General features: G+C 39.5%; 1 protein-coding gene across 9 annotated transcripts in view; it reads left to right on the plus strand.

The window, feature by feature from the left end:
- CPEB3 (cytoplasmic polyadenylation element binding protein 3) overlaps positions 1 to 25812 on the plus strand; it is a 180060-nt gene that overhangs the window by 9705 nt on the left and 144543 nt on the right. For 3 of the 9 annotated variants that reach the window (XM_045809952.2, XM_087862907.1, XM_045809951.2), the window contains one exon: positions 23057 to 24066. In XM_045809952.2, the coding sequence (XP_045665908.1) occupies positions 23068 to 24066 (999 nt within the window). In that variant the 5' untranslated portion in view covers positions 23057 to 23067. Of the gene's footprint in view, positions 1 to 20174; positions 20312 to 22723; positions 22835 to 22874; positions 24067 to 25812 lie in introns of those variants that run through there. The other 6 variants (XM_045809948.2, XM_045809954.2, XM_045809950.2 and 3 more) reach the window with 5 other exon arrangements.

Raw genomic sequence — 25812 nt, forward strand, 5'->3', positions numbered from 1 at the left:
ACAAGTAAAAAAGAAAGCGATTTTTTACAAGAGCAATCACAGTACTACCCTTGATTAATTTTTGAAGAATTTTATTAGATAAGTATTCCACGAGCTCAGAGAAGGAAAAAGAGATTGCTGCATATTGGTGGTCTGGGCAGGTTTCCTAGTTGGAGGAGTGGTTTGAATTGGGTCTTGAAGGAGTATGTAGATATATGAAGAGAAAGAGTGTCAACTTTTACGGAATGCTTGCTTAAGGCTAGAAACTTCTCACCTAAACCCCATAGCCCCATTTGAGAGGTGAGAAAATGGAGACCTCTCCTTACCTCCATGCCCTGCCAGGGATAGGCAATTAACAGGCATTAATTTTTGGCAATCTGATAGGTGCAAAGTGAAATTCATTGTTAAAACCAAACACTTAGCTCTATTTTATAGCTTCTGTGTTTTAAGTCTTGGGTAAGATGAATTTATGATAGAAGAGAAAGTATATATAATAAACTAATAGACCAGGAATATGGTCTATTATACCCTTTTGGGAGGATAGATATTCAGCATACGTACTTTTCCTCTGTGTAGGGAGTTTTAGGCCTTTATGAGGGTGTTTTATCTAATTTAAATCTCTACAGCTGAAATCTCAACTTGGTAATTCTGAGGAAGATCATCCATTCAATCATTTATTCAACATTTCTTGAGCTCCAACTATGTACCAGACACTGTAGGAGATATTGGGGATACAAAGATATGAATCATACACTGTTACACTGTTCTTGTCATCAGGTTGTTTACAGTTTAATGGAAGAGACGTAGTCATGTTTATAATATATGGAGATGTGAACCAGTATTTTGTACATACTCTGAGAAACCTAGGAGTCCTCCTTGAGTCATTTTTCTCCCTTATCCTCCTACCCTTCGGTCAGTCACCCAAATGGTCCATTTATCTCCTAAATATTTCTCAAATATAGTTGTTTCCATTCTTCCTGCCTTCACCTCAGTCCAGTTGACTGTCATCTCTTACCTTGGACTACTTAACAGCCTTAAATTGGTCTCTCCACATTTTCTTTCACCCCCCCTTCAACTGATGTGACAGTTGGCCTTTGACAATTTGACAATCTTTCTTCCTTTGATTCTCCAGTAGAATGACCCCTTAAGAAGTGTAAACTAAAAAGAAAAGAAAAGGAAAGAAAAGAAATGTAGAACTGGTCATGTTACCTGCTTAAAATCCTTCTGTGGCCTGTTTAAATCCTTACCGTGGAGGTAAGGAGAGGTCTCCATTTTCTCACCTCTCAAATGGGGCTATGGGGTTTAGGTGAGAAGTTTCTAGCCTTAAGCAAGCATTCCGTAAAAGTTGACACTCTTTCTCTTCATATATCTACATACTCCTTCAAGACCCAATTCAAACCACTCCTCCACTGGTTAAGCACCAGTGAAAAGCATAAATTTAAATTTAGCAATTTTGGAGAAAAGGGGAATAATTAATAAATTGGACCTTCTAGAATCTAAGCTTCAAGAGGGCAGGGACAGGGACCAAGGGACCATACCGATTTTGTTCAATATTATATCCTCAATATCTAGCACAGAACCAGGCCAATGGCAGGTGTTCAGTAAATATTTATTGAAGTAAAAAAAAAAAAAAAAAGGACCCTTCTGGGGCACCTGGGTGGCTCAGTGGGTTAAACGTCCAACTCTTGGTTTCAGCTCAGGTCAGGATCCCAGGGTTGTGAAATGGAGCCCCATGTTGGGCTCTGCACTCAGTGTGGAGTCTGCTTAAGATTCTATCTCCATCTCCCTCCCCATCTTCCCCTTCCCCCACTCACAGTGGCGGGCATGCACTCTCTCTCTCTCAAAAAAAAGAAAAAAAAATGACACTTCTAAGGTTATAATGAACCCTGTAATGTTTGATTGGAATTGGATGTATCAATACAAACTCATGATTTAATAGATGTATGCATAAATATACTTTTTAGTTCTATCTTCTGAGAGAGCCTAAGGCAATGACACCCCCAAACTAGTGAATATACCAAGAGGTGTCTCAACCTAGGCTCTTTAGAGAAATTATCTCTTTGCTAATTCCAAACTGGGGCAGGAAAAGTACATGAGCTGGAACATCTGCAGTGCCATAAAGTAGGGATGTGCTAAAAAAAAAAAGACCTCGCAATCAACCTGAAGGGATTCCAATGGAACAGGGGACATTTTAGTGACAGAATAGTAATAGTAATAAATTACAACTCATGGAATAAAATATGAATCCATGAGTCATTACTGATAAAAATAAATGAATAAATAGGGGAGAAAGAAAAACTCTTCCTTAGAGTAGCATTACAGTTAATGTAGAAGAGTTGATGAAAAGAGCAGATCACTGTTTGCAAATACCACAGAAATAATTGATGCAGGTAAGAATCGTTAATGGATGCTAAAATTATTGGGTGAAAGTATGTTGAGAAACAGAATATTCACATAGAAAATATCTTCCCAAAGATGGGATGCTTGGATGGCTCAGTTGGTTAAACGTCCGACTCTTGATTTCAGCTCATGTCGTGATCTTATGGGTCCTGAGACTGAGCCCATTGTAGGGCTCTGAGCTCAGTGGGGAGTCTGCTTGAAGATTCTCTTCCTTTGTCCCTCCCCTGACTCATGCGCGCACTCTCTCTCTCTCTCTCTCGCTCGCTCTAAAATAAGTAAATCTTAAAAAAAAAAAAAAGGATCTTCTCAAAGATATTTAAGTCAAAAGTGAATAGTTTTACAGTGGAGAAATCTGGCAGACACTATCCTAACCAAGTGATCAACATTAATAGCACAGTGGGACAAATCCACATCATATGATGTTCCCTCTGAAATGATGCACTGAGAAGGACAACATCCCTTTTGTGGTAAAAATGTATAACCTGAATTTGATCATGAGGAGACATTAGATAAACCATAATTGAAGTACATTCTACCTAATAACTGGCCTGTACTTCTCAAAAGTGTCAAGGCAATGAAAGATAAACACTGAGGAACTATCCTATTTAAAGGAAACTAAGGGAAAAAAAAATAAAGGAAACTAAGGAGACATGACAATGAAAGCAATGTGTGATCCTAGATTGGATTCTTAGAAGGGACATTAGTGGAGCAATTGGTAAAATAAGGTCTGTAAGTTAGATAATAAGTGTAGAATCAATTGATTTTGGTGATTCTGTGGTCACTTAAGTTGTTAACATTTGGAGAATGTGGTTGAAAAGTATAAGGAAATTATTTTTTATAATTTTGCAATTGTGAAATTATCTCAAGATGAAAAGATTTTTAAAAAAGCAAAATAAAATCCTACTTCTAATGGCTTTATATTGCCCTTGCTTACTTACCAGTTTCCCAGCTGAACCCTAAGCTCCAGAATGTGGCTACTGGCTTTCTCCCTTAGTTCCTTGAGTACACTGTGCACCTTCTCTCCAGAGCCTGAAGGTAGCCAGAAGCTATTCTCTTTGCATGGAACATACTTCCTTTGAACTTTATTCTTTTGTTCTTTAAGACTCATTTTGCTTACTTTAGAAAACACCCTGACCTCCTAATCCAGATCCTGACATCATATGGTTTCATACATCTGGTACTTTTTCATAGCATTTTTATCCCAACTTCTGTGAAATTATTTATCATGATATTGACTAAGACCTCACTCACTGAAAATTAATGTTTGTAAGAGATGGAGGGATTGTGTCTTCTTGCCCAAAGTTATTTCCCCAAAGCCTTATACAGACTTTCAATGACTGTTTGAGGAATTAATGCAAGTCATGCAGTGGAGCAACTTGGGTGAAATTGGACACAAGAGGCATTTTAGGTTTGAGGAGATGTAGGTGGGAACCAGAATTGGTGGCAGTGACAGAAGAGGATAGAGGAGTCTTATCACAGAAGGAGCCATATGACTTGATAGAAAAGAACCAAGAGTGAAAAATGGCTTAGGTTTAATCATCAGCTGCATAATGGTGCACAGTTGAAATGGTACTTGAGTCACTTTTCTAGCAGTATTTTTTTTTTAAAGATTTTATTTATTTATTTGACAGAGACAGCCAGCGAGAGAGGGAACACAAGCAGGGGGAGTGGGAGAGGAAGAAGCAGGCTCCTAGTGGAGGAACCTGATGTGGGGCTCAATCCCAGAATACCGGGATCACGCCCTGAGCCGAAGGCAGACGTTTAATGACTGCGCCACCCAGGCGCCTCTCTAGCAGTATTTTTTAAAAGTGTGTTCCTAAATATTTTAACATGAATGCTGTTTATTTTTAATAAAAATGCTGTGTGCTCAATAGTAAGATACTATATTACATAGTAAAACTTAGTGTTTTAGTGAAAATACTAATTAGCATGGTAATTAGTATATTTAACATACTAAACTTTACTAGAGTATTTTAATTAAAATACTATATACCCATGGTAAAATACTATGCACCATGATAAGCATTAAACAGTAAAACTGACTATACGAGAATACCTGAATATCCCTCTGTAGTGGATACTGTGATGCTTCAACCCAGATCCTCTCTTCATAGCTGAAGTGCTTATCCCATAGCTGATGGAAATACTAGCTCCCCATGGTGTGAATGTGAAGGTGTTTTTTTTGTTTGTTTGTTTGTTTTACTGGGCATTCCTTTAGGATGCAGGGAACTCCCTCACTTTAGGTTATGTTCCCGGGAACCCACAGTCAGTGACTGGCTGATTTAAGATGCAAAGGTTTAGCTTCCTTGCCTCGTTTGAGGCAAGTCTGAGGGCCATTTCAGCTCCAGAGCTCATCACAAGATCTGCTGAGTACTCAGTTGTAACCAGTTTGGGGGTCAATGTATCTCTCTGACTTTCCCTGCCTTCTTCATTTCATTGTAGATGTATTTGCCAATTGTGTCCTATCTGCAATAAAACATTTGCATGCAAAACTTGGTCTCAGAATCTGCCTCCAAGAAGCTCAACATATGACATGGTCTAATCTGCCTACCCCTTAAAGGTTGTGATCATTGGAACCTCTCTGTGTATCTGGATATTCCACCCCCACACACAATTTCTAAAAAAAGTCATAAGAAATATACAAAAAAAAAAAAAAATGCCCAAACTAAATGTACAGCTTGACGAATTTTCAAAACTTGGCAGTATTTTTTAAAAAAGATTTTATTTATTTGAGACGGGGGGGGGGGGAGTATGTGCACCAGCGGGAAAGGGGGGCAGAAGGAGAGGAAGAGGCAGACTCCCCGCTGAGCAGGGAGCCTGACCTTCGGCTGGATCCCAGGACCCTGAGATCATGATCTGAGCTGAAGGCAGACGCTTAACTGACTGAGCCACCCTGGTGCCCCTCTGCAGTATTTTAATGAAAGAAAGAACAAGGAAATGATTTTGGATAGTGTGAGAATCACTTATATTTACAACTTCCTCATGGTGGAAATTTTGAGAGAGAGGGGTGTATTGCCAAGAGAAGTTGGAAGTTTCTCAGATTTTAAGAGTAGTTATCTTTTGGTTGACTGCAGTGCAATCTGAAATGAGAGGAACATTCTAAGTCTATAATTCATTTAGGTGAAAAGGGGAAAATAATGAGTATGAGGAATCAGTGGAGATACTGTGAATCATTTCACTAGGAGGAGAGAGAAAAAGATGATCTTCCTGAAAGTCAAATAACTATAAATCAAAAATGTCAAAATATTGCTAAAATTTTGAGTAATGAACATTTTCCTATGAATCAAACTTAATACTATTTATAGCTCCACCTAAGCTCTTTATACTACTGTTGTGATTTTAAGGTAAAATTTCAAGAATCCATCCATGATTTTGTTCATCAGTGATATACATAGCTTTCATTAAGGGTATTCAGTTCACGTTCTGTCTGTACCACCACCACCCTCGTTTTTTCTGGCCTGGATGATACAATAGCTGCCCCCCTAATCAACTCTGCTTCTACTCTGACCCCAGCTACAGTCTATTCTCCACAGAGAGCCACAGTGGTCTTTTTAAAGCTTAAAGCAGACCATGTCACTGTTTTGCTTAAGATTCTCCAGGGGATTCCCATCGAACTTAGAAAAAAATTCAAAATCTTAACTTAGCCTAAAAGGCCCTACATGATCTGGCTCCTGCCTACCTTCCAGATCTCATCTTGTACCACTTTCCTCATTGTTTACTTGCTCTCTAGCTACAGTAGATTAGATGTTCTTCTAAAACGGGTCAGAAAACTAAGGCAGGGGCCAAATTTTGCCAGAGGCTTATTTTTATACCTTCAGAGGACTAAGAATGATTTTTACATTTCTAAAGGATTGTAAAACAACTACAACAACAAGAACAAAACCAGTTATATTCAGGAGAACTTATGTGACTTGCAAAGCCTGTAATATTGACTTCGTGGCTCTTTTACAGAAAAAGTGTGCCAACCTCTGCTCCAAGGCTTATTCCTCCTCCTTGCATGGATGGGTCCTTTTAATTCAGGAGGGAGCTTAATTCAGGTGTCATTGAGAATTTAAGCGATCATCTAATCTAAATACCCTACCAGATTCTCTCAGTCACATCACCCTTTTGTTCTTTGTAGCACTTATTTTTTTTTTTTAAGATTTTATTTATTTATTCGACAGATAGAGGCAGCCAGCGAGAGAGGGAACACAAGCAGGGGGAGTGGGAGAGGAAGAAGCAGGCTCATAGCGGAGGAGCCTGATGTGGGGCTCGATCCCAGAACGCCGGGATCATGCCCTGAGCCGAAGGCAGACGCTTAACCGCTGTGCCACCCAGGCGCCCCTGTAGCACTTATTTTTATCTGGTATTTTCTTATTTATTTTTATTTTTTCAACAACCATTCCTCCCTTCCCCCATGTAGAAGAACTTTTCTTTCTTGTTTACTACTTTTGAGTGTTCTTGATCTTGCATTTAGGTGGAAGAGAGCAATAGTGAATTTTGGGAGCCTACTGCGTAGTAGGTGCTCAATAAATATGTTGAATGAATGAATTTGCAGATTATTTCTGTAAATAAAATTTAGGGTTTGTGCTTTCTTTTTTTGTCTTCTCTTTTGTAGGGAGGACCTACAGTGCAAACAGCAATGAAGAGCCACTTTATAAAGGAGAGGCAGGAGCACCTGGCTGGCTCAGTTGGAAGAACATGTGACTCTTGGTCTTGGGGTCTTGAGTTTGAGCCCCACATTGGGTATAGAGATTACTTAAATAAATAAAATTAATTAATAAATACACTTTAAAAAATGAAAAGGAGAGGCATAATAATGTCTTTCCCTTAAGAGAACAGGTAAACTTCTCTTTTTCCTCCTCTCTGCTCTCCCCGGGAGAGACCATTTCTAGAAGAGTGGGATGTTTCAAAGGGATGTCTGAAGAACTTCTTTTTTTAAAAAATAAAAAAAAAAGAGGAAGGAAAACCTTTCTTCCTTTCATCTTTTTCTTCTGAGAGAGGAGTTTTTCAGAATAATAAGGCTAATTGAGGTTTCATTCTCTAAGAGACTCTCAGACTTTTCGGTAAAGATCGGTTTAACACTAAAGAAGATGGTTTAACACTAAGATGAGGCAGGCCTGGGCTCAAAAGAAAAGCCAAGAATGCTCTGAATAGGGCTTGTTTTCAGTGGTCAGGTATGGAGGAGAAAGACAAACAACCACAGGACCTAGATTTTTCTGGAGTTTATTTAAGATTGTCAGACCACATGTTTTCACTTTTGTTTGGAAAATATATGGTCACTAAAGTAAGAAGCAGTGGGAGGCAGAAGCCTGATTGTAAGGAAGAAAATGTGGGCACTGTTGTAAGTCCTCTGGGTTGTGCCTGGGTGTGGCAGGAGATAAGGGATAAGCGCTAGGCTTTAGAGCTTGAGTTTTGAAGTCAAAATAGACCTGAGCTTATTTATTCACAACTTACATCACCTTGGGCAAATTATTTAGCATTTTTTTAAAAAAGATTTCATTTATTCGTGAGAGAGAGAGAGAGAAGGAGAGAGAAAGAGAGCACAAGCGGGGAGCAGCAGGCGGAGGGAGAAGCAGGCTCCCCACTGAGCAAGGAGCCCGATGTGGGACTCGATCTTGTGACCCTGGGATCATGACCTGAGCCAAAGACAGATGCTTAACTGCTTAAAGGACTGAGCCACCCAGGTGTCCCTACTTAGGATTTCTAAGCCCTAGTTTCCTTATGTGAAAAATGAGAAGAATGATAACTTCTGTCTCTCGAGTTATTATGAGGATTAGCTGATAAGGCATATAAAATGCTTACCTAGATGCCTACGTAGACTAAATGATCAGTTAGTACGAATATCATCATCATCATCATCGTCATCACTAGATGATGAAGAAATTCTCTCAATCCACTGATTTTGAAACTAATAAAATCTATATCCTGTGGCACTTTAAGGGTATGTATGTCCTACTGTACCTGCTTCCATAGTAGGGAACACAGGTTATAGAAAGAGGTGGGATAAGAAATGTCTGGATAGGGGCTCCTGGGTGGCTCAGTCGTTAAGCATCTGCCTTTGGCTCAGGGCGTGATCCCGGGGTCCTGGGATTGAGCCCCACATCAGGCTCCTACACTGGGAGGCTGCTTCTTCCTCTCCCACTCCCCCTGCTTGTGTTCCCTCTCTCACTGGCTGTCTCTCTCTGTCAAATAAATAAATAAAAATCTTAAAAAAAAAAAGAAAAAAAAATGAAATGTCCAGATAGCAAGATCATTGTTGCTACAAGAAGCATGGGCTTAACGTAGGTCTTTTGACTCCTGGTGTTAAGTGGAAAAGAGACAAGGAAATATGTACTTGAGTGTAGACCTTCCAGATAAACACATCTGCCTGTCAGTATTAGCTTTAGATTTCATACATTGACCTTTGCTGCTTTATAGTTTATTAAAAATGCCCTCGTACACACTAATATAATTCTGATTTAGGTAGGGCAGCTGTTATTATAATCCCTATTTAATTCTAGAGGAAACAGAGACTGAGAAATTGAGAACGTGGGTTTTAGAATCATATTGCAGGGTTTAAATCCTGGCTTCTCCACTTACCAACAGTGTAATGTAGGGTAAGTTACTTGGACTTCTCAGAGCCTCAATATTTTTCATCTGCGAAATGGGGATAATGAAGGCACATAACTTATTAGGGTTGTGTGCAGTTATTCATCATGTAAACAAAGTACATGACAAAGCAAATAGTGTGTGCTTAATAAATATTTGTTTTTGTTATCTCCCAGGGCCAGGCAGCTAACAAGTGGTAATGCTGGTATCTAAACTTAGATAATTGGATTTCATATCCAATGTCCTTTCCACATACCACCTCCCATAATATTAATAATGTTGATTCCCTGCCACTGTGATGGTGTATGATCCATTAACATTAGGGCAGGTGGTCCAATGTGCTTTTCCAAAAGTGGTGGGAGATCCATCTAAAGTATCCCTCTTGGTACAGTTGACACATGTATCTGATTCTTAGTTTCCTCAATAAGAGAACAGCTATGGCCTCAGGACAGAGCTACACCAAAAAGCTGTGGATTTTGGTTCAGCCATTTGTAGCAAAGTGCTGAAGATACAGGTCTGCCACATGAGAAGACAGAGATCACCTGCATTAAACTGAACCAATGGGAAACTTATAGTGTCGTTGACAAAATGTGTTACCTAGTGAGTTGGAAGACCTGAATCCTAATCTTAGATCCACTACGTATTAACTATATCTTGAAACATCTTTGAACCTGGGTTTCCACATCTTTATTTTTAATTTTTCTAGCTGTATTTAGGTATAATTGACATCCACATCTTTAAAGTAGGGATCCCAATGGTTATCCTTGGGACTGTTACCTGTTCATACAGTCCCTTTGTGGAAATTAGGAAAAGGTGCCTCTTTTTCCAAGTAGATGCAGCTCTACATTAAGGTTCATGAGCTGGGTGAGCAGAACACGTACTAGATTTCATTCTCCACTAGCCTCAGAGGCTAGCCTTCTGGTGCATTGCACAATCTGGAGAAGTGAGTGTGAGGGCCCTACGTTGTCTATCCACTGTACAGGGCTGTTAACATCGAGTGAGATGATAAAGGTGAAAGAGTTTGGTAAAGTCTAATGTCTGTGAATGTTAGGCACTAACATTACACAAACACCATTTGGTTTCAAATACTAAGACCCACGGGCTACCTGGGTAGACATACTGACCGTTGCCCTTCCTTTTCTGATGATCCCTCTGATCATTAACTTGTACAGCACCTATAAATTACTGGCTGTTAAAGCAGATTATGGCAAAGAAAGCTTCTCTCCATCACTTTAAGGCCTGGACCAGTGTTGCTCTTGGGATCCTTGAGGACTAAAATCAGTTCTTTTGATGATTCATTCTCTTGAAGACATATTATTTTTAGAACACCTTGGAGTAGGATTGGGTCTTGCCCATGGGTGGAATTTGGAATCCCTTGGTTAGAGCTTATCTCTGGTTTTCAGGCAAAGGTCATTGTATAAAAGCTTTGTATCAATGGGAGAGAGAAAAGTTGCTGAGCCACAATTTTCCCTCTTTTCATACCTTTGAAGCCCAAACTGTGTCGTAGGCTGTATGGATCAAGTAGAACAAGAGGATCTGCTTGTATGAGTCTAACAAAAAGACAGCTTTAGAATTAGACAAACCTGAAATTAGGTCTTAGATCTGGCATTTACTAGTTTTGTAACTTGGACAGGTAAATCACCATTCTAAGTTTCCATTTTATCATCTGGAATTAGGGACAGTAACTATCTCATGAGTTTTTTACGTGGATTAAATGAACTAATATGTGGAAAGCACTTAGCATTTTATCTAGCACACATTATGTGTTCCATAAATGTTAGCTCTTATTACTAAGCTCACTGCAAAATACTCTGCCAGACTTTGCTGAGCTTTCCCCAGGAAGCTTAGAGTTCTAGTTGGGGAGTTAACATAATTATACCAGAGAAGATAAATAGAAATTGAAAGCAATAAATGCATGATACAGATAGATGCTATTGTTAGGAACTGGTGTTTGAAGGAGGCTCTGAAGAAAGGTGAAATTAGGATAAGTAGAAAGGAGGAGGAGGGCATTCCATATGGGATCAGTAACATTGGCAAGCTTCAGACCCTGAGTAGACCAACTTGCCTGGAGAAGTGGGGATAATACTATCTGGGAACATAGGTTAGGATTAGAAGGGGAGAGCGCTAAATACTTAGGGTAAGTGGTTGACCCTTGTTCTATAGATAATGATGAGTGACACGATGAACCTTGTGCATGGAAATGTCTAGCAGGTAGTTGGAAAGCTCTTAGGAAAATGCTCATAGCCATAGCTAAAACTTTGGGGATAGAAGTTGAAACTGTGGAAGTTGGTGGTACATCTTAGGCTAGCTCCCTGAGAGGTGCCTGTTGATTCCAATTTAGTGAGGGTGGCTTTTGAACAGCATTTAAAGTGAAATGGTGAAATTGTCAGGAGATTTGACGACAACTTAAAACATTAACTGGGTAGGGTTTGCTTCTCTGAAGTCTTCTGAAAGAACATGTGGCCTCTCAGAATAATTTTTTAATGGAAATTTAAAATCAAAATGAAATTAGTATGGGGAGAGAAAAATGACCCATTTAAGCTTAACTATATTTCTGAAATATTCTGCAATTTTTGCATTGTTCTGAGGGTTCTTTTGACTGAGTTACCATGATGAGAGTAGGAAAATGAATAAGATCTAGTAAAGGGAGGTATGCTGTATCAAATTGGCGAGTTTATTTATTTATTTTTAAAGATTTTATTTAAGAGAGTGAATGAGAGAGAGTACGAGCAGGGGCAGAGGGAGAGGGAGAAGCAGACTCCCATTTAGCAGGGAGCCCAACACAGGGCTCCATCCCAGGACTCAGGGATCATGACCTGAGCCAAAGGCAGATGCTTAGCCAACTGAGCCACCCAAGCACCCTGGGGCACTTTTTAAAGAGTGTATATTTAGTTTCTCTATAAGTTCACAAATTTTTATTTTAAAGATTTTATTTTTAAGTAATCTCTACAGCCAACATGGGGCTTGAACTTACAACTCTGAGATCAAGAGTCACATGCTTTACCTACTGAGCCAGCCAAGCACCCCAAGATCACAAATCTTTGATGTATAAAACTTTTTATATAAAATATCTGGGCCCCTGTGCATTATTTAGATCCTGGATGAATACAGATTCTTAAAATATATATGAATATTTTTAAATTGAGGTATAATTGACATAGAACATTTAATTAGTTTCAGGTGTACAACATGATCAATATTTGTATATATTGCAAAATGATCACCATAATAAGAGAACATCTATTACCACACAGTTACAATTTTTTTTTCTTGTGAAAAACTTTTAAAGTCTACTCTCTTAGCAACTTTGAAATATGCAATACAATATTACTAACTATAGTCACCATGTTGTACATTACAGCCCTAGGCCTTATTTTATAACTGGAAACTTGTACCTTTTGTCCACCTTCATGGATATTTGGTTTTAAAATAAAATTAATTACAACTGAAATATAGAAACATAGGAAACATAGATGAAGTGTGTTCATGTTTTTTTCTAATGGACTACACACATACACAGGTTGACATGTCATTTGAAATGGAATCTCCAGCTAATAAACATAGGCTGTAAGTATACAAACTTATCTGTAGTATTTCCTTACCACATGAAAGTATGATGAAGAATGACAAAAGTATTGAATATATTAGGGTGCTGAAAGACACTGAATTTTATTTATTATATATTTATTTAACTTTATATCAAAAGAATAGAGTTTTTCTACAGTAGGTTGTTATTGGAACAGTAACTATATTATTCTTTGTTATATACACTAATCATGGATTGTTTTCATATTAGAAGTTAATTTCTGCACGAGCTAGAAACTGCTGCAACCTTTTAAAAACAATTTGTTAATATGTATCTAAGGTCTTAAGGTTATGCCTTTCAACCAAGTAACTTTTTCTTTAGAAATGGCTTAAAGAAACATTCAGTTTGGAAAATGGTGAACATTTGTAAACAAATTAAATGTCCTGTGATAGGAGAAAGAGTAGATTAATTCCACGAAATTTTAGTATGGAATGTCTTCATTAAACATTAAATATAGCCTCATTAAACATAATGTCTTTGAAATACTTTTAATGGCAAGAGCATTTCTCTTCACCTAATGTTCAAGAAGTGCTCTCAGCTTTTATAATTTGTGGTAAAAACCTTGTTCTATTTGGTCAACAAACTTTCATCCAGCAAACTTTTATTTTATCTTTAAGTTTCAGGCCTGGGCCTGGGTTACAAAGATGAATAGAGTCCTGATCCTGGAGCTTTTCTAGGAAAGATAGGTGTATAAGCAGATAATTAAACTAAAGTATGAAGAATATTGTAATAGAGGTATGTTTGTATTATGGGGGGTTGTGAAGGAGGGAATGGACAATTCTGCTTCCATGGCCAGGGAAAGCTTCAAAGAGGTGACATTTGAACTAGATTCTATTGGGTCAGTAAGAGGAGGTTATCAAGAGGTAGAAAGATATTTCAGGCAGAAGTAATATGTGCAGAGGCATTATGGTAGAAGACCATGGCCCATCCAGGGACCTGTAATAGTTAGGTCTGGGAAGAAGAGTAGAAGAAGAGTTAAGTTTGTATTTTATCCTCTTGTCAGGGGAAAAATAATTTGAAAGTTTTAGGAAGGGGTATACCATAGTAAAACTGTATTTGAATGATTATTTGGGCTTTAGTGTAGAGGCCACATTTGAAGGGGTACTAGATGAGATATATTAGTGCATTACTGCCACAATCCAGGTGAAGTGTAAAACTGGCTGCAAATGAAGAGGAGGGGATGTCAGGCAGAAATTTAGGAGGCTGAATTAATGAATTTTAGTGACCAGTTTGACTTGTCCCTCAGTGAGAGAGAAGGGAAAAGACAAAACATGTCCAGATTCCTAACTTGGGTGACTACGTGGATGGTAGTCCCATTAAGTAGGATAAAGATAAGTAGACCAGAAATAAAGGCAGAAGCACATGTGGGAGAAGAGGTGCTGTAGGATCCTCAGAGAAGTTGTTAGTTAAATAGTGGTTTGGAGCTTAGCAAGAAGATTTGATCTGGAAACCTAGGTGGCAGTGAACTCAGTTTCCCAGTTCATGAATATAATATTGTTCAGGGAGAGTGGAGAATTAGGAGAACCCTGGGGAAAGGTCTGTTTAGTAGCCAGGAGACTGAAGAAACTTTAGAAGAACCAGGAAAGCAGTGTCTTCAAAGAAAATATAATAGTGTTGTGTTAGTTTGCTACTGCTGTGTAACAAATTACCCCAAGCTTAATGGCTTAAAACAACACTCATTTATGACTTAACAGTTTTAGGGATCAGAAGTCTGATGCAGTATGACTGGGTTCTCTGTTCAGATTGTCAAATCTGTTTTCAAGCTCATTCTTGTTGGCAGAATTGCAGTTACAGGACTAAGGTTCCTGTTGTCCTTGTAGCCTGGAATACTGGAGGGCCATCTTAGAATTCTGCTTACTACAAGTGTTTTATGAAGGATGAATGGCAAAGTAAAAAAATAATTGAGAAGTGTCAGTTGGTCATTGGTGACTTTAGTAAGATTGGTAATAAGAGTACTTTCAGCAGGATAGTAGGGGCAGAAACCACATGCAGTTAGATTTGGAAGTCAACTGGAAATGAACATAGAGCTAGGACCTAGAGGTTTCTTTCAAGCAACCTGTCTGGAATGGGAAGGAGAATGCTGGGAATAATTAACTAATGAACTAGGTTTTAAGGAAACTAGAAGGAATGAGCTCTAGACTATAGATGGAGTGATTAATTATGGACGTGTAGGGGAACTCAGCTTCCTCTGAGATAGAAGGGAAGGAAGTATGGTGGGGATTACAGGTAAGTTTGTAAGGGGAGACTTGCTGATAGGCAGCTGAGAAATTGAGGGCATTATTCTCTAATAGCCTCAGTTTTCCCTTCTAGGTTAGAGACAAGGTCAAGAAAAAAGTAGGTGAAGTTTTATAATTACTTCTTTATGGCTAGGAGGCCTTTCATTAAATTGTTGAATGAATGAATGAACTCAAAGCTAGTGGAGAGGTGAGAAACACGAACTCCAGGTGCTCTCCACATTGCCCACTAAACCACATTTGGTTCACCTGGTTCCCTTTTTGCTCCCTTTTCTCTTGTTACGTTCTCAAACTTAGTCTGATCTAGAATTGCTTAATAGATCCTCACTCAGAATATGTGGATTTCCTGCTTGTAAATTGCCTTAGGCTTTAACAATCTTAAAGGCTTTCTAGGTTACCTAGGGGATATCTAATTTACCATAGTTGGACGCAATTATTTTTACCTCCTTAGGCTGCGAGGTATTTGAAGTCAAGGGACTTTGGCTTTTTTCATCTTTGCATGTAGTGCCCATAGCACAGGCTTGGCATGTAGGGAACCCCCCCTCCATTTATTTTTCTAGCTTCATGACCTAGACTTAGGGCTCTTCTTTTTACTTGGCCAGATTGTGCTATTTTTTCTCTTTATCTTACAGAAGTCAGTCTTTGCAAATATATGTATGTAAGTTTTAGAAATTTAATGGAAATATAACAAAAATGCAGAAAAGTGCATAAATTGTAAGTGTCCAGTTTTCTGAAATTTCAAAGTAAATACACCTGTGTAACAGCATCCAGTTTAAGAAATAGAGCATATCACCAGAATCCCTGCAGTCCCCTTTTATAAATCCCCTGCCAATCATTATTTCTCTGCAGAGCTAACCACTATGGTGAATTCCAACCCATAAATTAGTTTTATTAGAACTTTATGTAAGTCAAATCATACAGTATGTCCTCTGCTTTTGTTAGGCTTCACTCAGCATTGTATTCATGCAGATTATCTATGTAGTTCTGTAGAGTAATAATCTCTTCTTTATCTTTGCCTTATGATATTCCTTGTATGAATCTATCACAAATTTACTTATCCATTTGTGGATGAATATTTGGATTGTTTCCAGGTGTGGGCTATTTCTGATTAATGCTGCTTTGAATATGTCTTTTGGTGAACATGTTTGGATTTCTGATGGGTATATATCTAGATGCAGAATTGGTGGGTCATAAGGTGTATGAATGTTGCCTTTTAAAAAATATTTATTTGAGAGAGAGAGCGCGTGTGCACACGCACATGTTCCCGCACATGCAGGAGCAGGGAGGGGGAGAGGGAGAGGGAGAGAGAGTATAAGCAAGAGCATACCATGGGGCTTAATCCCACCACCTCAAGAACACAACCTGAGCCTAGACCTGAGCCCAAACCAAGAGTCAGATGCTCAACTGACTGCACTACCCATGTGTGCCTGAATGTTTGCTTTAATAGATCCTGCTAAATAGTTTTGTAATGTGGTTGTATAATTATATTATTCTTCCACCACCGGTGTTTGAGAATGAGTTGTTCCCACATCTTTGCTAATATATGGTATTATCTGCCTTTTCCAATTTTAGCATTTTTGGTTTTATTTTGTATTTCTTTGATGATTAGTGAGGTGTTCATATGCTTTTTTTTTCATGTATTTTTGAGCATTTGAATATTTTTGGTTGAAGTCAGTTGCCTTTTTCTTTGGGATGTTTACTATTAATTTGTAAGGGTCCTTTTTATATTCTGATTACAAATCTTTTATTGAAAAATGTACATATTGCATATATTTCTCTCATTCTATGAGTTTTCACTCTTAAAGCTGTCCTTGGGTAAACAGATGTTCTTAATTTACTTTGTTTAGCTTATTAAATTTTTCCTTTATGGTTAATGGTTTTGTGACCTGTTGAAATTGTTGCCTATGCCAGTGTCATGAAAATATTCTCCTATGTTCTTTAAAGGCTTTATTGTTTACCTTTTACATTTAGACCTACAATCCATCTGGAATTGATTTTTGTGTATGTTGTGGCAAGGGTGAAAGTCTCTTTTTTGCCATGTGGATATTTAGTTGACTTCAATATACTTTATTGAAAAAAAATTCTTTCACTACTGTAGTGTTACTATTTTCATAAATCTGGTGACCATACATATTTGATCTGTTTCTGGACTTTTTATTTTGTTTCATGTGTCTATTTGCTTATCCTTGTGCCAATACCACACCCTAATTACTATAGCTTTATAATAGGTCTTGATATCTAGTAGTGTGAGTCCTCTAGGTTTATTATTTTTTGCCATCTAGATTGCCTTGGCATTTTTGGCCCTTTGCACATAAATGTAACTTTAATCCAACAAATATTTACTGAATGCCTACTTCTTATGTGCTAGGCACAGTGATAGATGTTGGGAATATAGCTATCAATATGACAGGCCTGGTCCTTTCCTTAGAGTTGGGGAAAACCATACACACAGAGTGAGGTGAGAAAACAGCCTAGGATAGAGCCCTGAGGAATTCAATATTTAAAGTCAGCAAAGAAGACTGAGAGCTAGTGAGAGAGAGCACCAGCATGCCAGAGGGCACATAACCCCAAATGTGGAAAAAACAAAACAAAACAAGACAGCATGAAGGCAGCAAAGGGAAGATATATCCAGAAAGTGTGGTCAGTTAGTCAGTGTTGCTGCAAGAGCAAGCAAGATCAAGACTGACAAAACATCCACTGGATTTAGCTCTGAGTGCTATTGTGAACTTAAGCAGTTTTGGGGGTGGGGGTGTCTTTATTAGATTGTAAACTCTTAGATGGGAACAAAGTTCCTTGTTCAATTAGTGCTGAGTATCTGTTATTTCATAATGATAATCAAATGATCTAGATAGTGCTCACCATCCTAAGGATCAAAACCAAAAATGGTTTTCTGTTTTATACCACTCCTTTCCATATCCATTCACGCAGCTGATGAAAAAGCAATTGCTCTTCTAAAGGGAGAATAATTTAATACTTACTCAAAATTTGGCTGTTTTAGATAATCAAAAACTATATTTCATCCATCCATTCATTCATTTATTCATTCAGCAAACATCTGTGGAGCAACCACCAATTACCCAGGAGTCATAAACCCTGTGCTAGAGATGTAAGTAGGGAAGGCAGGGAAGAAAGCCAGCAGGATGTACTTGACCCATGTATATCCCAGTGAGTTAACTCTGCAGAGTCTATTTTTACAGCTTTCCATGACTATTCAAAGGGATATATGGTTAAGCTCTGTGACCTGAAGACAAAATTTAGAAAGTTCTTCCTTTCTGGTTAAATAAAAAACAGGATTTCAGTAGAGGTCTTTATCCTTGTTGGGGGGGGGAGGGTCATCCTGTAATTTATAGTTTGCTTGGTATTTATACATCTTGGTATTTATGTTTAAGTCATTTTCTTGTGGGTTTGTTTGTTTGTTTTTTTACTTTTTTAAAAAAGATTTTATTTATTTGAGAGAGAGAGAGTAGGAGGTGTGGGAGGAACAGAGGGAGAAGCAGAAGCAGACTACCCATTGAGCAGGGCCCTAGCCCAGCTCTGGACTCCATCCCAGAACCCTGGGATAGTGACCTGAACCGAAGGCAGGCACTTAACCGACTGAGCCACCCAGGTGCCCTGAGTCATTTTCTTTTTAGATTTGAATGCTCATTTTAGCAAAGGAAGAGCAGAAATTACTTCATATAATAAGATTACATTAAGTATGGGCAGTGCAAATAATTACTGATTGCCGTTTATCATGGGTCGGTGCCAAAGTTTATTTATTTTTTTTTATTGTGTGAATTATTATTAGACCTGCACTTGGGGTCAGGTGGATAAATAAATGTCCAAGTAAACCACTTTCAAGCACACCTGAATAACAAGAATTTCTACCAATAAAATCTTGCCATATTAATTATAAATCATTTTAAAAATTATATTTTAAAAACAAATCTTTGTAAGGTTTTTATGAAGGAACTTTTTTTGTTTGGTATCTAATTGATGTACTTGAAAATGTAGAAGTTTGGTAGGTTAAGGAGGTCTTCAGGAATAAGATTAACCTTGAGTGATCCTGAGGGACTCTGGAATGCAAATAGTAAGTACAGCACATTGGCAGAAGTGAAGCTTTCTTTAGGAGAGCAGAGGAAGAGAAAAATGGGGAGTATAAAATAAGTTCACAGTAGGAATAAGAAGGCCATTTAGTTCTTTTAAAAAGAGTGTTTCACAGGTTGATTTACAATAATTTGTAAATTGTTTTGGTTTTTTTCCTTAGAAATAACTAGAAACAAAGACCACTAATGCTGCAAATTGGTAGTCTCTGGTAATTCTTTAAATTCTAATTGGCGAAGAAAGGAAATAGAGAATTAAGATAGTTTTAAATGATGCTTAACATTTTTAGTTCCAAGTTCAATCAGCATAGTCATCAACTGACATTTACTCTGAACCCCTTGGGTGAATAGCGTTGAACCAAATCCCACAAGAAGTAGTATCTTCTGCCTACGTGAGCAAACTGGTAGTTGAACTATTGCTCTCAGAAGCTATGGATAATAAGGGTTGACGCTAATATGTTGTGAGATTCTAGCCTTGGAGTCATGAGGTTAAGATAGGAAAAATATACACCAAAAATTTTTTTTTGAAAAATAGAAATTGTATTTACTTTTTGTGTTGAATAAAGAAGTCACTGTCCTATGCAATGAAACACTAAATGTCAAATTATTTTTAAATATTTCACCAAATATTATTTTAGCTTAAAAGAGTTGAATTTTTTTTGATTGATCATTGTATGAATAATGCAAAGTAAACTTTCATTTTGACAAGTAAAATAAGGAGGTGAGTTGATTCAGAGCATATCAAGTAGAATCTTAAGTGATTTGTGCCTTCATTGAAAACTCAAATACAAAGAAATCTTGGTGGATAAGATGTCAGAAATTTGTGACTGAAACCTATTTTTACCTGATCTCCACGGTTAATATCACATTTAATATTAAGGTATTTTTCATTCTATGATACTAAAAATGTTTCTTTGAAGGATGGTCAGATTTTAAGTATTTATCTTTTCCTTGTAGTCCTCCTCCTTTTCTAATCCCTCCCCACCCCAATCTCTTTTTGCTCCGGTAGGGTTCCTATTGCTGGCTACCCAGTCATTACCATTCTAATACCATTTAAGGTAGCTCTGCTGGGTTTATTTATTTTGAGTCCTTCAATCCAGTTTCTCTTTTAACCTGGCTTCCTAAATCAAGTAGACAAACCAGTTTATTTTTCTCCCTTTTCATTTCAACAATTCGTGATTCAGATTGGTAGGAAAATATAATGTAATCCGGGCACAACCGCTTCCCCTTGGAATCAGTATTTTCGAGGCTTCCTCCTTTCCTTGGCTGAACGTGCTTAAGTCAGGCAGAGTACCTAGTGAAGGACTTCAGCCCCCACAGTTCCCTGTGTGCGCATGCCCTCTCTTCTTACAGTTGTCAAAGTGCTTTTGCCAGAGCGGTCACATAATCAACCTGAAAGAAGAAAATAAATACTGTACACTTTTTAATTTTATCGATCCTTAAAAACTGGACACTCAAAGGTAACTGCTACTAAGAATTTGTTACTTGAGATTGGGTGATTGCATGTAAAGGAAGATCTATTGTGTGTGTGGTGGGGGGAGGGGAAGGAGGTATCTATTTCTCGGACTTTGCTGTAAATAAGAAAAAAGAAAAAAGAAAAAAAGAAACACATACAAAGAAACTATACAAGCAGTTACCGAGAGACATTGCATATTAACTTTGTAAATGTTATCTTAATCTATTGCTTTCCTTTTGTTTAAAAGGATCTTATTTATTAAAGATGGGTCTTGACCTTGACAGAGTGAATTTATGCAGAAAGTGAAATTTATATCTTTAAGGAGTGTTGAGAAGAGAAATGGGTGTTCCTGGTATGATAAAAAAATTTTTAAATTCAATAAATATTAATTATAGCCTTCACAAAAGATTGAGTCCAGCTTACTTTTTAGCTTTTTTTGCTATAGTATAGCATTAATTTTTCCATCAAGAGCATGTGGTTTAAACTGAAGGCATTAACAAAAAGCATCGATATAAACATCGGGAAAGCTGAGTGATATTAAAATTATAATCAAATGCATATTTCAGCCATGATGATATGGCTATTGTAAAGATAATTCTAGCCCACTGGAAGCAACTCAGATCCCAGATTATTATAATGGTTTACTGCAGCACTGCTTAAACCAAGTATGAAAATGTCTCTTTCTATGACCATTTCCTTTGGCAGCAATAGAACTTTGTGCTGTTGGAATCTAAGCTTTGCTTGCCTCTTTGTGTCATATTTTACAATACTGATCAAAGCCATTGTTTTAGACCAAGGGAACTGAGGAACATCAAATCAATCTTACGTAGGTTTTATTGGTAGTAGCTGGCAATTTGTGAGGTATGTTGGGCTGGGTTTTGAGTGCGGGGTAAAAGGGGAGGGAAGAGAAGAGAGTGAGGTGGCTATGAAGCATTTCCTTGAGCCTACTATTTTGTGTATGAAACTTTAAAATTAAAGATTAACCATTTTAAAGATAGTCTTTAATAAAATAGTACTACTTTAATCCCATTTCTTGATCTGACATATTTTGCATAGTAGTTAAGAGTGGTGGCATCTCCATTTTCCAATACATTTATTTTATAACAGTTGTCATGAGGATGTCCAAAGGCAGAGCTTCTGTGTGATTCTGAATGTCCTTTCACAAGTGTTCTGGGAAGGATGCTTCTCCAAGTATCTGAGTTAATTAAGTAACTGCATTAAATATATTAATAACTTTGTTGCAATTCTACTGAATCATCATCTAAAAATAATTGTTTGGTTATATGCTCCTTTAATATCTCAAAATATTTGTTTTTAGGGTCTCAGCACTGTAATATTCATATATTTAAAACAATTAACATGTTCTAAAGGACAAGCTAACTCAGTGATAACTATGTGTATGGAAATCTCCTGATTTTGAGTGATTACTATTTTCATCCTTGAATGAGAAAACAGGCTGTATGGCAGAGGTGAATATAGCCCTTCTATGAGAGATGGAAAATACCATACGCTCCTTATATGGCTAAATGAAGCAGTGATGGCAATGCTCTATAATTACAATGTATGAGAATTTGGGACTTTGTACTATGCTATTTTTAACACTTTTGCTAGCATATGGTAATTCAGGGTCTTCAAACCATAATCTCTCATTGCTAATACCAGTGATAAGAGAATGGATTCTAAATTTGCCGAAGTCTTGTGACCAAGGCAGCATCAGGAGGATTCAAAAATGAAAATCTGGCAACCCCAGAAGTATCTTGACTTTGTACTTAAATCTCAGGGGGATTTTTTTAAAGCTCCGCCCCCACCCCATCTCACAGTCAGTCTGTCTCTCTCTTTCGTTCTCTCTGACCTCAAATCCAACCAGAACATTTCTGCACGCTGCAGAGAAATTCTCAGGCTCCTGTTGAGACCTGAACCGCTGAGAAGCCAAGAAATTTCTTGTATGGCAGAATTGGAGACAAGAAGATTGGAGAATAAGCAGAAAAACCCTAATCCTTAGAGTGTAACAAGAAGCAAGCGTTTACAAACGTTTCAGTAGATTCTTACCTCTTTAAAAACGGTGTTTTTTTTTTTAAATGTCTCCTAACAAAATGGAGTAGCTGCAGCTACTGGGAGGCCAGAGAATGATTGTGCAGCTGAGTCCTCCTAACAAATGCCAAGGATTTCCTCCCTCGTGGTTCGCTGCTGCTAAATGAAACAATTATCAACGCAAGAAGGCAGTTTGCTAATCAAGAGGGATAAGACTGCTGTTTCTTTAAAGTGCCGAGCAGGGAAGGGGGAAGAAAGGGTCGTGTGCGGTGTCTTTTTAACCTTGCTGAAGGACGCAGCAGTATTTATTGACGTATGCAAATAACTGGGGGAGGGTGGTGCTTGGGAAAAAACAGGAACCAGAATCAGTTTCTCATTGCAGGGTGAACGTTCTGAGTTCCGGTGAAGGGAAAAGAGACGTGGCGAAATTGCTGTCTTTCTGTCTTATAAGCACATCTCTCACTAATACAGAAAAGGAACCAAGACATCAGAAAGGGTGAAGACGCTCTCACAGTATTTTTAGAGATCTTGCACGAACCGCCCCCCCCCCCCCATCCCCAGCCCGACCTGTTCTTCTAAATGGGAGATTATGGATTTGCATTGCAATTGGCTAGTAGCAGTGGCACTGGATTTTCGCAAGTAAAACACCCGCCCGCTTTAGCTAGGGGCATTAACGATCACATTGACAATAACGCGTCTCTCTTTTTTCCCGTTTCAGCTGCGCAAACCATGCAGGATGATTTACTGATGGACAAAAGCAAAACCCAGCCCCAGCCCCAGCAGCAGCGGCAGCAGCAGCAGCAGCCCCAGCCCGAACCCAGCGCAGCCGAAGCCCCGTCCACGCCCCTCTCCTCAGAGACCCCCAAGCCGGAGGACAGCAGCGCAGTGCCGGCCCTCAGCCCCGCCGCGGCCCCGCCGGCCCCCAACGGCCCCGACAAGATGCAGATGGAATCGCCGCTCCTGCCGGGCTTGAGTTTCCACCAGCCCCCTCAGCAGCCGCCGCCGCCGCAGGAGCCCGCGGCGCCGGGCGCGTCGCTGTCGCCGTCCTTCGGCAGCACCTGGTCCACGGGCACCACGAACGCGGTGGAGGACAGCTTCTTCCAGGGGATCACCCCAGTCAACGGGACCATGCTCTTCCAGAACTTCCCGCACCATGTCAACCCAGTCTTCGGAGGCACCTTCTCTCCGCAGATCGGCCTGGCGCAGACCCAGCACCACCAGCAGCCGCCACCGCCGGCGCCGCAGCCCGCGCAGCCCGCGCAGCCCCCGCAGGCGCAGCCCCCGCAGCAGCGCCGCTCGCCCGCCAGCCCCAGCCAGGCGCCCTACGCGCAAAGGAGTGCCGCCGCGGCGTACGGCCACCAGCCCATCATGACCAGCAAGCCGTCCTCGTCCTCGGCTGCAGTAGCCGCCGCGGCCGCAGCTGCCGCTTCGTCCGCCTCGTCCAGCTGGAACACGCACCAGAGTGTGAACGCCGCCTGGAGCGCGCCGTCCAACCCGTGGGGCGGCCTGCCGGCGGGCCGGGACCCTCGCCGGGCAGTCGGCGTGGGCGTAGGCGTGGGCGTCGGGGTGCCCTCTCCGCTCAACCCCATTTCGCCGCTCAAAAAGCCCTTCTCCAGCAATGTGATCGCGCCGCCCAAGTTCCCTCGTGCGGCCCCGCTCACCTCCAAGTCCTGGATGGAGGATAACGCTTTCCGGACGGATAATGGTAACAATCTGTTGCCATTTCAGGTAATGCTCCAGTGCACCTGCACACACCTTCCTTCTACCCCACTCCCTGTGCCCCTTCTTCCCTGCCATTTAATCGTCCACGGATTTTTGTTCTTTAGAAAGGGCAGCGATGTCCAACTCCCTTGTCCGCTTCCAAAGCCTCCATTTCACCGGGGCTGTTCCGGTACCGGGGACAAGATTGGGGGAACATTGTGACTGAGGAATCGTATTTAAGCACCCTGATAAGACAGAAAAGGGCCTTTTTCTTTTGGTATGTTTTTCCTTTAGCGTGTATGTGCCTGTTATTTTGACCCTCTTTGAGAAGTAAAGGTGCAAGCGTATGGCAAAGTGCTGGTTTGGTCCCAGGATGAGTAGGGTGAGATTCCTGTCATTTTAAGTAGCTACACATTTCAGGTTATGCAATCCTGGGTTCAGAGTGCCTCCTGAAAGCCATCCACTCCCAAACTAAGCTGGGCCTATTCTTAAAGAGGTTAACAGCCTTTGAGTGGTGCTATTTCAGACAGTTGCATATGCTCAATTAAACTAATGTGAACACATGTGTTTATGTCTCACTAAGGTGCTGGCATCATTAATAGCAATCAGCATATTGCCCCTGCTGGGAAAATTATGAGTGTGAGATTCCAATAAACTCCCAAACTCCTTAGGGAACTGGTTGGAAAAGTGGAAATTCTAGGGGTAACCCTTCCTATGTTACCTAGAAGAAGGACTTAGACATTGTTTTTTTCTAGAGCAAAGAGACAATAGGACACGACCTTCAGAGCCATATTGCAATGGAGTCTATTTGCTAGCTAGCACTGAAATATTTAAAGCTGCAGTGTCCTTCAGATGGGTTATTTAAGAAGACAGTACAGATCAATTACACCATTTGAAACTGGGCAAAGTGAAAGTCTTGCAACTTTAATGAAAAATGAGCCTTGTGTCTTGGTGTTAAATACCAGTGAAAAACCCAGGAAGTGCCCCAGACAAAAAGGTTGAATGGAGTGTCCTTATTCTGTTCTTGTTTTCTGATCCAGCCCACAGCCACATCGGTTGGCAGTGTCCTGAACATCTTGAGTTGGAAAGGGGTGGTGAGGGTGAGTGTTCACTGGGGACTTTTGTTCTCAGGCAAACATTTATCCTTCACTTACAGATTGATTGGGTACAAGCTTCTAGGCTCAGTTAAAAAAGAAGAGAAGAAAGGAAGGAGAGAGGAGGGCTTTGGATAGACCCAGTCAGCGTGGTCAAGGAAATGAAACAAATCTTTTGAGCATTGCTAAAAAATGGCAGAACCGAAATTTGACAGAGGTTTTTGAAAGCATCAGGTGCAATTGGAACCTTCATTTTGTTGTTCTTTACATTTCAGATGTGATGTTTGGGGTGGCTCCCATCCATGAAGAAGGAGAGAGGGTTATTGAGAAGCACATGATTCTCTAGGCTACAGCAAGGATTTTTAACCTTGACAGTTCAAGGGGGTCCATGAAACTTGTAAATTGTGTATATGAGAGTTTTTCATGAGAGAGGATCTTAACAAATTTTCACAGGGGTCCTTTAGGAATGGATGATTTTAATATTAAAGTGTATTTCTTTCCATTCTAGTTTGTCTTGATAAAATGAAGAGACACTGCAAGATGGGATTAGTTTGGTAGAGAAAAGGAGGAATCTGATTTCTGGAATTTCTCTATGTGCTTATTTTTGTGATGAGAACGTAGAACAGGGAGGCTGCATTTGGATGGAGAGCGCTTCTTTTTTCCAGCAGTTCCTCTTTTT

Source organism: Ursus americanus, chromosome 6, assembly GCF_024610735.1.
Source record: "Ursus americanus isolate L20-20 chromosome 6, mUrsAme1.1.p, whole genome shotgun sequence".
Classification (NCBI taxonomy): Eukaryota; Metazoa; Chordata; class Mammalia; order Carnivora; family Ursidae; genus Ursus; species Ursus americanus.